Source organism: Stylophora pistillata, chromosome 6 (genome assembly GCF_964205215.1).
Source record: "Stylophora pistillata chromosome 6, jaStyPist1.2, whole genome shotgun sequence".
NCBI classification, from domain to species: domain Eukaryota; kingdom Metazoa; phylum Cnidaria; class Anthozoa; order Scleractinia; family Pocilloporidae; genus Stylophora; species Stylophora pistillata.
Genome location: NC_142524.1, coordinates 31,709,891 through 31,729,702, shown reverse-complemented (window position 1 = coordinate 31,729,702; position 19,812 = coordinate 31,709,891). Strand labels below are relative to the sequence as shown.

General features: G+C 37.5%; 1 protein-coding gene and 1 pseudogene across 1 annotated transcript; both read left to right on the top strand.

The window, feature by feature from the left end:
- The first annotated feature begins 3,913 nt into the window (after positions 1-3,913).
- LOC111325940 (uncharacterized) lies at positions 3,914-18,905 on the top strand. The gene is made up of 8 exons (XM_022929857.2): positions 3,914-4,433; positions 11,077-11,131; positions 11,712-11,813; positions 14,048-14,206; positions 14,667-14,744; positions 15,462-15,539; positions 15,890-15,958; positions 16,390-18,905. The coding sequence occupies exons 1-8, from the start codon at positions 4,261-4,263 to the stop codon at positions 17,302-17,304; spliced, it is 1,629 nt and encodes a 542-aa protein (XP_022785592.2). The 5' UTR covers positions 3,914-4,260; the 3' UTR covers positions 17,305-18,905.
- LOC148729416 (uncharacterized) lies at positions 11,902-14,039 on the top strand (annotated as a pseudogene).
- Positions 18,906-19,812: the final 907 nt, after the last annotated feature.

The window sequence follows — 19,812 nt, the reverse complement described above, 5'->3', positions numbered from 1 at the left end:
ATGTCGCTTTTACTGGCCTTATTTATCAGTTAATAGTTTACTTTAAAGATCTTTTTTTCAACGGCTGAAGCCACTGAGTACTGCTTTGAAAGAAAAAAACGCTTATAAGTATGTCACATGTGAACAATAATTTACGCACATCTATTGCTGGCAATGTACAAGTTTTCCGCGGGGGCCAGGAATTTTCATTTTATTTAGGATTTCAAAATAACCTATCAGAAGCATTTTTGTTTACCTCCACGCAAGTCAGAGGGCCTATTATTCCCCAGAATAGTTGAATTAGCTTACGAATTTCAGAGAATTACGGCATATTAAAAGGTATGGTGGCTCATAAGGGACATATCGATTTTTTCCGTCGCAACTTACTAACTTGCGATTGCACCTTAGGAACCTGCATCGCAACTTACTAACTTGCGATCGCAACTCACTTGCTATCTGCGGTCCATGTGCGGTAAGCACCTTTTGCGCATGCGTAACATTTTTTTTTTTTTTAATGGAGGACGATGGTGTGGAGGAGGTGAGTTCTTGTTTGTTTGTTGTTTTTTGAGCTTATTCGTTCTAAGGTTACTAAGTGTTTGGGCAAGAATTATAACCATGGCTGCCATTTATGTTCTTTACGGTTGACAGATAATCTGGAAGATCCCAGCCATCTGAGACTTTCAGCAAAACGAGGAAAGTGATCAGAAAGGAACGCTCACGGTTATCAACCATCTTTAGCCACTTATCTAGAGTCAACACGCACGTCCAAAACACATGACTTGTAGTAGCTGCGGTCGCAAGTTACTAAGTTGTAATCTGCGGAATTAGCCATTGCATTACCAAACAAGGCTTTACAAGAGGTCTATAGATGGTGCCCAGTAAATCGCTTAACACCACACCCAGGCTAAACCGAAGTTATGATAATAGGCAAGAAAACCATTATGGGTCGTCTACCAGCGTTGCTTCTAGGAGCCTCTGCTGTGCGTTACGTTGCAAGAACTCCATTATTGGGAATGACTGTAGATCACAACCTCACTTGGATACCGCATGTGTTGGACTTTAAGAAAAACTTCGCGAACAAATTAGAATTATTAAAACGCTCTAGATTTTTACCCAAAGATGTTTTGAAGAAATTTCATTGTAGTGTTATTTTACCAACGATAAATTATGGCCTTGTATTATGGGGATCGTGTTGTAATTCACAGTTAATTAATTCAATTGATAGATTGCACTGTAGGGCCGCCAGGATTATTTTGAATTTATCTAAAGACATGGCATCCAGTGAAGTAATGAAAACCGTGAATTGGTCAATAATTAGATTAAATTACAAAATGGAAATATTTAAATTAATGTAGAACGCATACAAAAATATATTACCTGACAGTTTATGTGGAAATATTTTTTTTTAGTAAACGAGACAACTATGACTCACTGAGAGGGCATAAGGTAGCAACTATCCGCAGACAGAAGCAGATTTATGAAAGACTCATTAGCCTACCGCGGGCCTATATTATGGAATCTGGTGAACTTCAATGAAAAAATAACTAATGTAAGCTTCAAGGAATTAAAGAAACGGCTTACTGCCAGGGATTATTTTAAATATTTTATTTTTGACAGCCCAGCAATCTCCACGCCGAGATACAGAGTCAGCGATTATGTGTACTTTTAAGTTTTTAATTTTTTTTTTCAGTTAGTTTTTATTAAACACTTACATGTATACATTTAGTGACGTAGTTGGCGTAAACGACCCCACAAGCTTGTGAGCTTTAAATCTTATCGTGTGTAAATAAAGGTTTTATGTTATGTTGTGCTGTTGCAATCGCAAGTTACTAAGTTGCGATTGTACTAAGTTACAAAGGTGCGATCGCATCTTAGCAAGGTGCGATCGCAAGTAAGTTGCGATCGCAAGTTACTAAGGTACGATCACATGTTGGTAAGTTGCGATCGCAAGTTAGTAAGTTGCGAGTGCAACTTGGTAACTTGCGAAGGAAAAAAACCATGTGTCCCTTTTGGTGAGGAGTTTGGCTGGACAATAAGTCAAGCTTCGCTCCTTATATGCCCTTATCTATTGTTTGAAGGAAAGGTTTCTATTGTTTGAAGGAAAGGGTTTCTATTGTTTGCAAGACAAAGGGTAGTAATCAGCCGGCGCGTAGCCAGCTCACCGAGCGCGAAATTCGATACTAGTCTTCCCAGTTGACCACTGCACCCAACGAATTTTTTTGCCGCTTTTTAAATTTAATTTACTCCATTTTCACTGCATTATTTGCAATGGGGAAGGACTAGAAAGGAACACCCGTGCTAGTCCAGCCTCCCACCAATCCCACCCTATGGGAGGACATCCAACACACAGTAATCTCGTGTGTGGGAAACTTACGTCTCCTGCCCCAACCCCTGCATGAGACGGGACCTCCATTTATTCGTCCGTATCCGAGAAGAGTAGAATATCTAATCATTTCTTGATGTTATTGAAAGGTAGCAAATTCTTCTCAATTATATAAATAAGGCTATATATATTGGAAAATTGTTTCAATTTTTTAAATAGATAATTGAGAAAGTAAGTGCGCTCTCGTTAGTCAATTGGCGAGTGAAGACGAGTATGTAAACAGTTGGGGCGTCAGGCGACAGCGACTGTGTCGCGGGTTTGCATAACTTTCTCGCTTTTCTCTTTACTCCCCCTCAGGCCTGATTCCACCGAGCGTTTAGATGAGATCATGTAAACAAGGAAAAAGTTTCTATTGCTGTAATTTCAAGAAAGAAACGCTCTTCTTACAGGGAAAAGTAATTGAATCGTCATCTTACGTAACAAATAGAAATGCCTTGACTGTGCTCTTTTCAGTCGTAAAGCTCAGTTATAGACAATGGAAAATTCTGGTCAATTTGCTTTTTACAATAACATTGACATTTTATGCAAGCTGCATACGCCAAATAATTTGGATATATCAACAAAGTTGAAATGGTAAATAAGTCACCGTAATAATTACAAAAGCTTTTGTAATTATTATGGTGGCATATTTACCATTTCAACTTTGTTGATGTATCCAAATTATTTCGTTACTCCTACCGACGCAGCCCCAAACAGTTTCTTTCGAAACTATCAGCCTTTATTCATTTGCATACGCCAAAGTTTTTTGAAGAGTTACGGGCGCGTGACATCGATTGTTGCTTTGTTGTTTGGTTTGTTCTGTGTTATGTAATGACTTCAGCACAATGAAATGGCAGTAAGAAATTTTTGGTAAGAGGCTGTGTTACCCTGAATCGTTTTTTTAATTGTCCACTTATTAACTTTCACGGTAAGCAAGTATTTCTACGAGGTCTACGTCTTTCAACTTTGCGAGCAAATGCATGTCCAATACACCCAATCCGTTGCGATGCGTCTACGGTCGTAGACGAATCGGCACATCGGAAGTCTAATCGTTCGTAAACATACCGCAAGTCGGGCGGCGTAAGTAATACGTGAAATTGAGTGGAACCTTGATTTAACGAAGTGCCAAGGGACTGGGGAAATAAGTTCGCTATATCGCCGAGGGTTCTTCATACACTGAGGTTCTGTGGCATATATTTTACTGTAACTTTAGCCGGGCTGAAACTGAAGTATCGTGCGTTATATCGAGGACTTCGTCATATAGAGGTTCGTTAAATCGAGGTTCCACTGTACCGTGCTATCACCCGGAGGTCCAATCGTGCATTAGCATACCGGAAGTTGAGGGGCGCGCGCACGTGAGCAAAGAGTGAAAATGAGTGGTGTGATACGAGAATATGACTGAACATGACAACATGCAACCTCGTTTCCAGGGTCTCTCATCTTCCCGACCCCTGGAGCGAGAGAAGTGGGGGGGAGGGGGGGGGAAAGAAGATGAGAGACCCTGGGAACGAGGTTGGACAACATGAACCTTCCACGTTCTTAAAGCGTAAAACGGCCGAAGTCCATTGTCAGAATATTATGAACAATACAGAGTAGAAAATGTTGATTCGTCACAGTAAATGACGACCCGTCATGCCAGATGTCCATTTGCAAGACACTTAGAAAATATCCCACAAGTGTCTGTAAAGGGGGGTTGAAGATGTTCTCGAATCGACACGATTCGACTCGATTAGAACGACTCGTTACAATAAATGACAACCAGTCGTACCTGATGTCGATACGCAAGACACTAAGAAAATATTACGTCACACGATGCATATTTTGATTGACAATAGTTCTTGTCCAATGAGCGCGCGAGAAACTCTACAATTATCGTAGATAAGTAGTTTCACATAAGGCACTCCTTATTTCAGCGAGTAATGATGGCGGAAGTACCAGAGCCCTGCTCTCCTTTTGGTTACAAGGATGAATTCGTCAATCCAGTAAATGAAGATATGCAATGTGGAATATGTCATTTGCCGATGAAAGAACCGATGATTACTCGTTGTGGCCACCATTTTTGCCAAGAGTGCATCAAGGAGCACTTACAAAGGTATAGCAATCGAAAATAAGCAACTTAAACTACTGTGCTGTAATATATCTCGGGTGGTATTATAAGTAATTCTGAGTATAAACTTCGAACGTTCTGCAGTGCACATATCGAAATCTTTTGCAGATCATCATCTCAAAGTGTAGATCTAGATAGCAGAAAGTTCTGATTCGTGCTTCCTCAGTTGTCGGCTGCAATGTCTTTCGGTAAATCTAATAAGCTATTCTTACTACATCTGCCCACTCTTGGATGATACAATGTTTTTGTTATTTACCGTGGTGACGTCAGCATTACCAGCTAGATGCAATTGTCTTTGTTCGTGTTTTTCGCTCTTTGCTTAACTCAGTTTTCGCGTCTTGGCGGCTTTTGCTGTTTGCCGCCGCGTGAGCGAGGTAAAAGTGAGCGAGCATTTTCGATTTCTACCCAAGATGCATCTGGATTCTTTAACCACAACACCTTGCACACCCATTACCGCGTGGAACATTTCGTATGTCTTGCTGCTAGTGGAAGTTCGTCGAGGTTGGTTAATTCCTTTTTTTGTGTGTGTCTTTGTGATGAATTTATCTTTTAAGTTATGGTGTCATAAAACGTTTTGAAAATTAATCTTTAAGCGGCTTTTGGTAATTGTTCATGTCTTTCCTTCGAATTTATAGTAATCTACGCACTGACAGAGGTCAACAGAGCCGGAAGCAAGGTAAGATACTCGTTCTCTTCTTTTTTACAGTGCTCTAAATCAGAAAAATATCCAAGTTGTCCTTACGGTAAATGCTGGACAACATAACCCCTGACTTTGTTGCCCTGACGAGGACACGGTGGTCCTTAAAATGTTGTTGGATTTTTGGCTAAAATGTTGTGTTCTGAGCCGTGAAATTATGAATTTATTTTACATTTACAGCGGCGTTAAACAGTGTATCCTAAACAAAACTTCAGATTTCCTCACAGTAAATAAACACAACACGTTCACTTCTAATCATGGTGAAGATACACCTGTGTATTTTCTGAAGCGGGGAAGTAGTTTTCCAAATCCCTACAATTCAAAACAGTTAAATGTCAACTATTCTCAGACTAGATCACGGCGTCTCAGATGACAAAGTAGTGTGAAATCTGTTCTCCCTTAAAAGAGCCAAATTTTCGTACTTAAGATTGAAATGTGAAGGGAACTAGAAATAAACATTGTTCAGAATTTAATTTCATTCAAGATGAAGGCAAGAAATGTATTCCAAAGCACCGAGATATGGAAAATTTAGAAGTCATGCAGATCTGCACGCTTAATTAATTAGGTCTGGGTTAGAAGACAACATGGCAATCTTATTCATTTATTCATTCATTCAATCTTTTTAATTAACCACGGTATTAAAAATTCATTAGGCATGAAATATATATATGTGAATATAAATAACCTAAGTTACATTGTTCAACCAAATTACAGTATCCTGCCTTATTAAACGAAATACGTAGAATTAATTGTGACATAACCTTTGATTTCCTTGTTTTTAAGAATTGTCGTGGATTCCATCGATCAGAATTGAGCTATTCAGAGCAATATTTGTGTCTCACATGTTGAACTTCTGATCTTTATTCTGTTGAGCACCACAATGTAATTAATGTACTGAACTTCAATTTTTCCTGGGTTGTTCGGCGTTTTTTTTCTCGGGCAACAAACCCTTTAAATTTGAATAATTACGTGTTATGTGATGAATTTGCCTTTTATGTTTCGTTGTTATAAAGTGTTTTGACAATCTTTAAGTGGCTTTTGGTAATTGTTGATATTTTTCCTTCCTATGTATAGTAATCTACAGTGATCTACGTACCAACAGAGGTTGACAGAGCTAACTAGAAAATCATGTGACTTATTCTTAAAGCAGAACCTCTGCTGATATATAATAGCAAATGCAATATCGTTTAGATCACACAGAAACAGAAATAATGAGAAAGTTTTAAAATCCAGAACTTATTGTTACATTTTCTTCTTTTTCAGCTTCTAGCAAAAAAACACTATCATGATATCCAGTTGAAAGAGAAACAAAGAATTATGAGTCATCATCATCCAAAAATTGGTTTTGTTAAATTTTATTATTTTTCAACTTAAACGAATTATGAGAAATTCCTTTTTATTACCCAGGAGTGGTTGTTGTTATACAATTTCATTTTAAACTTCTCATAAAAGATTGATTGTCGTTCATGTTTCAGTTTTTGAATAATTGTAACAGCTCAGTATACATATTGGGACATGAAACTTCAAAGCACGAGCTTTGGTGATAAATGAACCTTTAGAGATAAATAAACCAACAAATTGTTTCCAACCAAAAAAAGGGTTTAATGAGATATTTTGGTAATTGTTAAGTTAAGAATTGTAATTGCTGAATAGCCAAATAAACTTAGTTTCATTGGCCAATTGTAATTGGTTATGTTGTTATTAGATACATCACATTTAGCCAGCACTTCTTTATGTATTAGGTACACCAGTTAGTTTTATATATTTGTTTGCTTCTTTTGTTTATAGAGACAGTGTCATGGTTGGGCTTGTTAATAGAAACATTAATTCCATTAATTCTAACAATTTATCTTGTCAGCCATCTTCGATTTCAAACATAATGTAAATATAAGGCTTAGAAGGCATAAAAATTAATTAGAATTCCCTGTTTATTGATTGACCAAGTCCTCCCTCACTATATCTTGAACATCCAAGCCTCCACTTATGAGGAATTTTAAGTTATGAACCCTGGAGTCAAACAGATTCTGTACAACAATGGAAAGATTTCACTTGCAGGGATAATTTTACCTTACTCACCTGTTTTGGCATAAATTAATTGGGAGAAAGCACTCTTAACAGTGCTTTTTTTTGCTTTTAACAGAAGAACTATGCTCAGAGCCCAGTGCATACAATCTGAGTGATTAAGTCTTGGTCGATGTGGCGGCAAGTTATACTTGTGTTGTATCTGTACAAACATGCATTAAAAGACAGCACCTCACAATTCACAGCTCATTTTAATTTCCTGCACGGTGATATGTATATTAATTTATTTAACACTTTAGTAAATAACAGCATGTGAACTTCTGCCATTGTGGTTCAACATGTAGCTCTTCTCTTTCCTCCTCATTTGTGGCCTTTTTTACTGTAAAAGTGGGTTGGTGAAAGTTACCATTATTAGTCATACTAGTTACCTACATACTCAAGATCTTTCAACAAGAGTGCTATATTTTCTTCACAAAGATAACAACTCAAAAATTATCCTAAAATTGTTTCAATCCCTGAACTAACTCTCACCTCTTCGTTCAACAGGGTTTTCCAATAGTGCACGACTTTTTCTTTTGGTAGAATGCCACTTCTTAATTTTCAGACAGAACGTTGAGAGTTTTTTTGCAAAGGTTCATAAACAATTTGCCTAACACATCTCAGTTAGTCAGTCACATGCAAGTCCTTAGAGTATGATTGAGTGGGGGTATTTTGTTGGAATTGTAATCAGTCTGCTTTCATGAATTAATTTTATTGAACTACCCTGCTGAAAAAGGGATGGTTTTGTGCTCAGTATACAATCTATGATCATACTGCCACAATTTTGTGGTTTTCAAGCAGAGCCCCTCTAATGAATAACTCTGACAATCCTTGATTGATATGTAAAGGTGTTTTGTTCGCATTCAAAAATAGTTTCCTTTCAGTAACTATAACAGGCAACGTTAGACTGTGCAGCTTCAAGCTGAAATAATGGAAAAAATTGTAGACAAGCAAATATATCTGAGGAACAAGGTTGTTCAGTTATCAGACATCAGATATATTGTTTAGTTATTTTAAGACCCAAGGAAACACAATCAAATCTCAGTTGCTACTAGATTCAAGTGAAGAGGTGTGCACCAAAACAAGTCTAATTTGTTCTTCATTCCTCCTCATGCAAGAGCTTATATTTAATTACCCAACGGTCAATTGCCAACTATGCATTAAATGTCAACACTGCCTCATTTTCCTTCTTTTCCTGCCACAGGCTAGCTTTCACAATTCAAACATTTCCATTTCTTTCCATCAGCTCAGCCAGAGAAAATAAAAGTTAGTGGTATTTACCCAATTTACATAAAATTACTGTGCGTGATACAAAAGCGGTAGGGCATAGCAGATACATGCAGTAATCTGTCCCAGCATATAGAAAAAGGATTAGCAACTTTCAAAAACATAAAAGGGAGTTTAGCTTTTGTGACACTGTATTATCAACGTAGTTAGTAACAATGCTTCCCAGTTTGTAGTCCTGTTTTCTGAAGTAATTTTCGGTTGGGAGATGATAAAATGCAGAGCCCTACTCCTACTCCATGGAGTACCCTATGTGAAGAGTTAGCGACCCTATGTAGACCGCTGATCGGTATACCGCTGACCAAGTACCGGGGACGAGGGAAAAACTGATCGAACAGCCATGCTTCCTAAAGTAAATGTTTATTATTTTATCTACTTTACGAGCAACTTGTAGGAGAATAAGCATACCATTGCTTAATTTGTAAGTATGTTACGGTTATTTACAGCTATACTTGTTCTAGTAATTCTAGCTTGTATTTTCTATTGCAAAATCTCTTCTACATCGTTGTTCGAAAATAAAGCTGTAACATCGAGGAGAACTCTTCACTATAGAGTGCCTAAATGGAGTACTCCTTAAACATTTTGTATTCGTCAAGTAAAATACTCTATAAAAATGCAAAAATTTAATTTTCTGGGGGGGGGGGGGCAGGGGACTCTCATTCTTACTGCTTCTTCCATTTTGGTTTTACCACTGTGTAACGAGTCCTTTGACAGGAATATAAAAAAACTCCATATGATGAACAAAGCCCACTGTTTTGAGTTCTACATGAGGTATAATATTTAAGCTCACTAGATTTTCCAAATTGATGTCCCCAGTCCAATTTAATTGCTGAACCCCCTTGCTGTTTTATTTTTTGTTTGTTTACATATGAATGACAGCTTTGGTTAAGACTTAAAAAGAGTAATCCATGTGTTTTAACTAAGCTTCTTCTTCACCCATCTGTTTGTAATGTAATAAAATTGAGATATGTAAGCCAACAAACAAAAACCAAAACAGCGATGGGTAAAGAAATTAATCTGATTGGGGCCACTGATTTGGAGGAACCAGTTAGACTGACAGCCTGTCAAAAATTGGCCTGTATTAAATCAATCTGAGAGGCTAGGAAGCACAAAGTATATCAAGATGTGTACATCTAAATGACTTACCATTTTTATAAAGTGTTTTATTTGACCAATGGTGATTTTTAGGGGTATCTGCATTTTGTCATCTCCCCAAAGAGCTTGTGTCTCACTGAATCACAGTCTTACTGTCGGCTGGCAGATATACTACTAAAGTATTACTTCTGACACACGGAAATATTTTTTATTTTCCTGTGACCGAAACATCTACAATAATATGTTGTGAATTTTTGAGACTAAAAAAGTTAGACTAACTATGATTGGAGATAATTCTAAATGATGAAAATATATCAACAATATGTTATGTGCGTTGGAGATTTCATTTTTTCATTTAGAATTATCTCAAATCAAAATTAGTCTAATAACTTTATAATCTCAAAAATCACAACAAATTGCTAAACTGATTATCAGGCTCAGTACATTGTAACAGAATTCACATTATTCAAGAAAGCGGTTTTTTGTTGAGTACTGTTGTGTTTTGTTCAGTTTCCTCTACGAATTTTACACAAACCTTCGTCTTCATGCAAAACACACCTCACACTTTGTACGGAGAAGGATATAACTTAGAAATGAATGGAAAGAGACACTCCAGAAGAAGAGTTGGAAATGGACTTCCCTCATCTTATGCGTAAGCGAAGAATGATTGAAATAGAAATCGCTGTGAACAGTACTGTTACCTTTGTCTTTACCGTTCGCCTGCATAGACTGCCTGGTGTTGTTTAGCAGATTTTGAAGCTGATTTTTCCATTGAAAGTAGCTGTAGTGGATTTGCGATGTGCATACTCGCCTTTGTCCGCACTGACGGCACTAACCGAGCACAACACGTATGAAGGAAACTCTAAACGTAGCCTCATCCTGCAAATTATTAAAGAGCTGAGATGACAAAAACAAGCTGCAGAAAATAAGGTTTTTTTGAAAAAGAATCATCCACGGATGGCAAAGAGGGAGAACGATACAACTCTACAACCGATTACAATGACGAATTTTGAAAACCTTCCCAAACCTTTTCAAGCCTTAGACGTATCAGAGCGCATGCGTCACTGTGATACTGTCGTTTAATTCTGTGATAGGTTTTATAAATTGTATTGTATTTTCAGGTATACTTGGGTTTGCTGAATTACTTCTAGTTAGCTCTTGTTTAGTTCCGCGTTAGTTCAGATTAAGTTTGCGTTTTTTAAAGCTGAATTCAGGTTTATTTTTGTGTGATTAAGTGACAATTGTTTTTTACTGCATTGTTTCGTTTCGATCAATTTGCCTGTTTTTGCTTCGTTAAAATTGTTTAACTCAACTCCTTTTGCTTTCGATGGTAGATGGTAGATAAATGGTGGCACGTAAATACATTGTGACTTCAGTTATAGAAATGATTCTGCCAGGAGACTTTTTCCTACAGCTTATAAGTTGTGATGAGTTGTTATAAAAATATGTATCAACATAAGAGCATTTTAAATCGGGTAATCACTTTCACAGGGAAGAACCTCATGGCTTTTGCCCTGTAGACAGAGAAGCCGTGGATCAATACAAGGTATTTATAATTTTTTTGGTTCAATAAACCCGAAAGAGATTCTATGAGTGATGCTGTCACAAGGAGCAGTAATAAATTAAGTGAAGATTACCTGTAAGTTGAAGTTTGATTGGAATTTCACCGAGTTACAGAATGCCATGTGGACCACATGAGATTGCCAGGGAATGCGCAGATCAGTATTAAAAGACTTGATGGACGTGGGTTTTTTTAAGTGAGACATACGTGGTTGATTGGATTGGGCATGTGATTTCCATGGCATCAGTAACTCGAATTCCAATCAAACTTCAACTTACAGGTAAGTCTCTTTTAATTTGTAAATTCTGCCGTGCTACCATGCCAGAGTATCCTATGAGATGACAAGTGCAGTGTGGGAAATAAAGAACCCCAAAACACAGCTGTCACAAACTAACCACATTTTAATTTCTCTGCAGACACACCATTAGCGATCTTTGGATCGTGATCCACATCATCGTGAGACAAATGAAAATGCTTTATTGTTAAATTAAAAGATATAGCTAAATCAAAAGTTGGCCCCCACAAGTAAATTTTTATGTATTTTCAATTTTTTTCGCCACCGTAGGACATTTTCCCTAATAAAGACAAGGAGAGGAAGATCTTAGCTCTTGCTGTAAGATGTGGTAATGAAGGCTGCCAATGGGCTGATGAACTAAGATTGAAGGAGGTTTGAAGACTGTTTTTGATGTTCATGACATCTTAACTGAGCGAGCGGCTAGATGTATTACAGTAAATAGTTTAAACCCGGGGGTGACATGTGGAAGTGTTGTGCGATCGTCCGGATGAGTGTAGTCCTGAGAAGGACTGTCGTCGGTGGCGGTGACTGAGGTTCTGGATAGGATAACATCAGAAGTAGAATGGCCTCCACTATACAGTCAGTGTCACTATATGACAACAACTCGACTAAAGACAAACAATATGCACTGAAACGACTAAGAAACGACGAGAACACTGTGTTTCTATCAGCCGACAAAGGACGCGTTACTGTTGTCATGGACAAAACCGACCATCACCGGACAAAATTGACTCCCTAGTTAACAATAAATAAACCTACGAAAAACTCAAACGTGACCCGACTCCAGCAATTCAACACAGACTCAACAGTAAACTACTTACACTCAAGAAGAAAAACGCCATCGACACCAAACGCTACTATCGAATGAGGTGCTCAGTACCACAGCCACCGAAACTCTACGCTTTGCCAAAATATACAAACCTGATTTCCCGATGCGACCTATTGTTTCTTTCTGTGATTCTCCTACATACCAACTATCCAAGTACATGACGACAATACTACATCCGCTGACCGACAAATGCTGACGTAAACTACAGTCTACTGAGGTCATCATTAACGCTACCAAGACTGTGCCGATACCTGACGACTACAAACTAGTGTCTGATGTAAAATCGCTGTTTACAAGTATTCCACTTCAACTGGCACTAAAATGTACTGAGACTGCAATCTGAAAATCTACCTTCCCTTTACCGCTACCGACATGCGACATTATGAACCCACTGAACCTTTGCCTGACGTCAAATTACCTTCAGTATAAGGATAAGCACTACGAAAAGTTACACGAAACAGTCATGGGGTCTCCAGTTTCTGTTGTTGTAGCAGAAATTGTGATACAGAACATCGAGGAACGCGCCCTTTCGACTTGTCCACGAACGATACCGCTTTAGTTACGCTACCTTGACGATACATTCACTGCCGTGCGACACGTCGAAATCGACGTATTCCACTACCGCCTTAACAGACAACTGACATAAAGTTTACCAGAGAAGTCGAAGAAAATGGTGAATTTGCTTTTCAAGAATGTCTGGTAGGCCTTGACGACAACTCACTACGGACGACAGTTTACTACAGGAAACCGACACACACCGACAGATTACTAGACGAGTCATCCTACAACCCTACATCACACAAAGCCACAACTCTTACGACTCTAACACAACGAGCGCAACTAGTAAGCAACGCGACAGACAGCTTATCTGACGAGAACAAATACCTTGACCGTGTTTTTCAAAGAACAACTACAACGAGGAGTTCCTTCGACGAAACACTCCCCGACCTACCGCTTCTAACGAAACAAACGACGCCGCAACTACTTGGACTACAGCGACCATACCGTACATAAAGAGCATGTCTGACAACATCTCGCGCATCCTACAACCCTTCAATATCCGCGTCACCCACAAACCGATCACTATGCTACGTGAGTTACTAACCAACGTTAAAGACAAGGACGAACCGAGAAACAGGCAGCGAGCAATTGCTCCGAATGCCAAGTCTCCTGCATTGGAGAAACTGTTAGAAACCTCGCAACAAAACTGACTAAACACAAACGGGAAACGAGTAAAGGTGATGTCAACAATCACATTGCTGAACATCATCAACTTACGAACCACACTATTGAATGGGACTCTGTGTAATGCCTAACCTACAGCACTAAATCGTTTCAACGACTGACTCTGGAAAGCTGGTTTACTAATTTAGAACAGACTCCCCTAAACAGGTGTCAACCACTACCGGCACCATACAAACAACTCATTCACGACATAAACATTACAAACGAACCGAAAAGATCGAACTAACTCTACCGACGGATCGAAACAGACCAATCACGAACGACTTACGCCACTTGAGTCTCACAGCCAATAATATTACGGCAAAACTGACTAATCGTTTTACACGAACTGAACTAAGAACATTCTACTGGTAACAACTTTTCACTTGACTCTGATGATGACTTCCGCACCAGTTGTCGAAACGTCAGTCACCACCACCGACAAGAGACCTTCTCAGGACTACACTCACCCGGCCGATGGCACAACACTTTAAGATGAGCTAGATGTATCATTGGATTAGTGACTTTTGTCTTTCCTTTTTGTCCTTCACAGATTCACTTGGGAGATTGTCCTTTCAAAGTGATTCCATGCCCTCTCTGTAAAGTTACAATGGTACGGAGAGATCTTGATGCTCATAGCTCCACTCAGTGCCCATGGAGAAAGTTACGGTGTGATCACTGCCAAGGGCAATATCCGGATTGTCAGATGGAGGTATATAGACTCTCCAACAATTAAAAGCTAACGAAAGTTCTCTGGTGTTTGTCTTATTGCGTTTTTGAAATATCTTTAAGTGTGCTCTTCCATGCTATGGAATGTCGCACTTGTGAAAACAATGTCTTTTAATGCAATGAAACCTTATTGTTTTTAAAATCAAACTTCGTACTTGAAATTCATTCTAGACCATAATGTTAGTGAATTGGCTCAAACTTCCGCATAGCATTGTTACTGAAGTAGGTTACATATTGCGCAAATTAAAGTACATTCCAAGCTAACAAATGTCAAATGTTGTAGATACTTGCTATATGTAAATGGTTAAAATGAATCAATTTTTACCTAGAAAATGCTCACTGATGGAAATGGAAATGGTTCCGCGCTAGCAGCTGAACTACTCACGCCAATGAATTTATATTTTCCGCTTATGATCAGCTAACTGTATCCTGTTTTTCCACAGGAGCATCACGAGAGCTGTGACGGATATCCAGTACATTGTGATCATGAGGGATGTACTGCCATAGCTTCCCGGGGGATGGTTAGAAAACAACTCCTAACATAACATTCTTTTGAAAGGATTCTAGTCCTCTTTTTCTGAAAAAATTATATTAACGGTCGGAAAATAAGAAGTGTAACAGTAATTCTTTTTAAAAGGCTTCATATGTTTACCGGCACATGCAATTATCCAAGGTTTGTCACAACTCATACTCAGCAGAATTTTACATGATTTTGGATTCTACCACCACATTTTTTTAAGTAAAGCCGAAAGAGGCTATGTATATCAAATGGGAGAATCAAACTTTAAACCAAAAGTCAGGTTTATCTCTTTCTTTGGGTGATTCTCATTTTATCATATAATTTCTATTATTACCTTCCCAATTTTCTATAATTTTATAGTGTCGGCTTTTACCTGGTTTATGTCAAAATACCGTGTTTCAGTTATATTTATTTAATTAGTTTACGAATACATGCAAAGTGTAGTCTAAGAAACACGCCGGTAATGTATTTCTAAAGTTAAATTCAAATTGTAATATGAGCATTTGCAACTGAAGATGACATGGGTATGGTTGAAAGAGGATTGAAAACTTAAAATGTTGTTTCTTATTAAGAATACTAAAATAACCATTCACCTCAGCGTGGAGTGGTGGATAATTACCTCTCTTGTTTACTATTAAGTCAATAAGAAGTACTATTGACCTCCCCTTCGGCCGATAATTCTAGACAATTTCTAAAAAACTTATTGATGTTTTTTTAGCTTCAAGATCACAAGGACAACTACTGCGCGAAAACCAAACTTCCTTGTTACTTTGCTCAGCTGGGCTGCCAAAAAGAGGTACATGAACGACATATTTTAACATTTTTTTTACTGTTCTAAGTAGGTTTTCCAAATTGAAGTTATTTGTCGCAATCAAAACTTTCGTCGCCCATACACCCTTTTTTTCCCAGTCATTTTGCCGTCTTATTTGACCCAAACGCTTACTGTACAGGGGTGAAGGGACCTCGGAAGTGATTTTTATAGCAAGTTCCTGAAGTCTCATTTAATCACACAAGATTTTATTCCCACCTCAAGATTCGCCTTTATCAGAAAAGGAACACATGAACTCGCATTTCAAAGAAATTGTAGGGTTTTTTTGTAACTTGAACTCGAGGAAAGACTGATGGAGATTGAACACATTATTGTAGGTTCTACGGGAAAACCTGGAAACCCACCTCCTGTCGACTCACAAGGAACATATCCACTTACTTTTGAACGTGAGTAAGAAGTTACAGAAAATATGTTATTTACATGGAATTAAACGATAGTCTTAAGAGACGACTCGTAGATCGGGAAAACGAGTGTTATGAATTGTTTTGGTTCATTGTGAATCCATTTTTTATAAGATTACTCTTTAAGATTTTTCCTTGACTGTTATCAAGAAATGTTTCTCGAACAATGACGTTTTCGGTGATAAATTTTTGTGTTTTTCTGCTGATCTTGGAGAATTAAACCTCTTGATAAAAGCAGTAACCCAACTACCTTAATGACCCGTATTAAAATAGACAAAAAATGTACTTGATATTCCCAACCAAAAAGTGGATCTTCAATCACTAAAACTAAAACAAGAAGTTTGATCTTGTTCCAAACTAATGTCAATGTAAATACAGAATTTAGTAAACAGATTCAAAATTTCATTTTACCACAGGAAATAGACCTCTTGAAAAGAAGCAATTTGGCTCTTAAAGAGGAGGGCAAAGCAAAAATTCAGCAGATAGAACGTACCTTGAAGATACTAATGGACGAGAAAGAACATGCTCGGAAGGTACAAATGGAGGAGAAAGAACAAGCCCCGAAGATACAAATGGAGGAGAAAGAGCATGCCCGGAAAGAAGATGCCTCGAGGCAGCCGGATAAGAAGGAAAAATGCTTTAAGTATGCATTGATCGCTTTTTTTATAGTTGTCGCTCTTTTTGTCATATCATTTTGTCAGTCTCGAGAATTGAAGAGACAAATAAATGAGAAAGAACAAGCCTCGAATGGAAAAATGGATGAGGAAGTACGAGCCTTGAATGGAAAAATTGATGAGAAAGAACAAGCCTTGAATGGAAAAATGGATGAGGAAGTACAAGCCTTGAAGATACAAACGAGTGAGATTAGAGAAGAATTGAAGAGACTAATGGATAAGAAAGAACAAGCCTCGAATGGAAAAATGGATGAGGAAGTACGAGCCTTGAATGGAAAAATTGATGAGAAAGAACAAGCCTTGAATGGAAAAATGGATGAGGAAGTACAAGCCTTGAAGATACAAACGAGTGAGATTAGAGAAGAATTGAAGAGACTAATGGATGAGAAAGAAAAAGCCTTGAAGGGACAAATGGACGAGAGAGAAAATTCTTTGATTAGCAAAGAACAAGCCTTGAATGAGAAAATAGATGAGAAAATACAAGCCTTGACGAAAAAGATAGACAAGCTCGAAGAAGCATTGGAGAGAAAGATTGATGAGAGCGAACAAACCTTGAGGAAAGAACTGAATAATTCATCTCTTATCTCAGTTGGCGTCGCGGCTTTTTCCATTTTGATATCTTTTGGTTTGAAACATATTTCCATCCCATTTAATTAAGATATCGTTTACTAATGGTTAAAGGATTTCGAAGTTTTGAGCCAAATGTTTGATACTGTTTAACGCTTTGGAAATGATGTGAATCAATAATACTCTTTCACAGGAAATGAATTTCATTACGATTGATAATGTTAGTCACTTAATAGTAAGAAATAATTCTATTACGAGTGAAACGACGAAGGTCTGAAAAACACTCTAGTGAGTGATTATTGTTTTCAAGATTATGATCTCTTTAGTCATCGTCATCACCGTTATTATTTTTGTTATTATGGTTATTCTTGTTACTATCATTGTCGTCATTATAATCATCATTGTTTTTCTTGTTATCATCAATAGCTTAATTTTCATTATCATTAGAATAATTTTTACCCTTGTTATTGACAGCACTAAGCTGCAGGGGAAACATAAATTCACTTACAAACATTGTAATCTCACCCCAAAACTATATCGCATAGTTCTTTTATCTTATTGCACGAACAAACTAGTCTGAGGTTTTCTTTTTTCAAAAGTGAAACTACTGCTCCAGTCATAATAGAATGTAATCTAAGAACAGATTTTTTTTTTTTTTTGTTTTTGCATTGATTTTTTTTAGAACAGATTTTCGAAGGGGAAAGTAAGTATCATATAAAGGTTTAGAATAAGTCATATTCTTTAAAAAATTTATAAGAATTTTTTTTTTCCGATTTGATTCTTTCATGGAGATGTAGAAACTGTTTTCATAAATTTAACTTTTCCTACAGCGCCGACGTGTCTATTCACGTATTCGTGTCATTTGCGTAAAACTAATGTAAAATATTATCCTTGTCAGAAAATCACAGGAATAATTAAATTTTCCGTTAAGGTCAAATTATAGTGGCAGTGAAGAATGTATTTAACTATTAAATCTCTTATGGAGGAAAATTGCGAACGGTACGGAAATACGGAAAGCTAACTTGTGAACTGAACCTTAATGTTTTAGGCAAAGTTCTAAACAGGAGGATTGTCAAGTTAATTTAGTTTTGGTGTACTCCAGAGAAAAAAACAAACAAACAAACAAACAGACAAACAAAATCTAACAGAAAAAGTTTACGTAACAGTATACACCAAAGAGCTGTGAAATTTCGCCAAAATTAAGTATAAGGATTGTTACTGTAAGTTGCCCCATTGTAACAAGTATTACTCTTTTAGGATTGCCCTTTCTTTATATATCTTGGTATTGTCAGAATCAGCACGTGATTTGGTTATATTTTAAAACGCCTAAAATGATGTTCTGGATTATGCGCAAAATTAAGCAGGCATAAACTGATCGTGGCTGCAAAATACAACGACAATGATCCTTTCCCAGAAAGTTAGCTTGCCATACCTTGCTGCCATTTTGAAGTACTAATGTATACTAATTAATGGTAGTGGTGTTAAATATGTGTGTATCACTATTTGAGAAACAAGCTGCGATAGTTATATCATTACATTAGTCCGCGGGAGTAGCTTATATTTGTTCTTGATTGTCCAAGGAACTCAACGGGGGATAAAATACAAATAATTAAGTGCTAAATGTTAGATGTATGTAAGTAGGCTGCCTTTGTAGAAGAATAAAGAGTATATTTCTTGGTTGCTGGAGAAAAGGTTTAAATTTATTGAATTTTGTGGTTTTGTATGGACAAAGTGTTAATAATATTCCATTAACTCGGTTATTGTAAAATGGATAACTAATTAGTGGAAGTATGCGACGCTTTTCTCGCAAAAACAAAAACAAAAAGGTATTTTATCGAAAAACTTGCATTCCAAAATTTGGGAAAAAACCCTCAACATTCAAACAAGGACGCTGATAATGTTAGTTATGATTGCTAATTATTCAACTCCACCGTCCATTTTGCTATGAGTTCACAGGAAGCTCACGTTTCTTATATTTGTGAAAATGCTGCTATCTCCTTAAAGTCCAAAGGGGCAATTACGGACTTGACGACGGGGGGAGGGGAAGGGCTCGGTAATTTTTTTCTCATCCCTGCCCCACACCCCCATTGGCAGTCCCTCCTTTATACTGTCGACGAAAACTGATCTCATTCCTTTCATCCTGAAAACTGTATGTTCCCCAAATAACAGCTGGTCCCTTAACCCGCTGGAATGGCCTCAGGTGTGTTAAAGACCCGCACGATATATCGATTCGCCATGCTCGAGTCGTTGTTTACTGGACTTGACAGCGAAATAATCGCGTAACGTTCTATGGGAAATTCTGAAAATAATCTGATTTTTTCGCTTTTGCTTTAACGGCAAAATCTCTTTTTGAACAATACTGTTAGGGCATATCGACACTTAAAAGTAATTTTTAGCTGTCCAAAGCTAAAACTGAGGTCAGCAAATTCATTTTTCGTTTTCCAGCCCAAATTAGTATCACGTTTGAGAATCAAAGTTAACTCGAAAGCTTGTTTTCTAAAGTATCGTTTAACGTAACTTACTTTCATTTTGAACTTCTAAAAGTATATCTCAATCGAAAAACTATGAAACCACTTACGGCCAACTGGACGGGAACTA

Coding starts and splice junctions, on each gene's coding strand:
- LOC111325940 (XM_022929857.2), top strand. CDS start 4,261: ATGATGGCGGAAGTACCAGAGCCCTGCTCTCCTTTTGGTTACAAGGAT. Junction 4,434..11,076: donor ATCAAGGAGCACTTACAAAG/GTATAGCAATCG, acceptor TCACTTTCACAG/GGAAGAACCTCATGGCTTTT. Junction 11,814..14,047: donor ATGAACTAAGATTGAAGGAG/GTTTGAAGACTG, acceptor TGTCCTTCACAG/ATTCACTTGGGAGATTGTCC.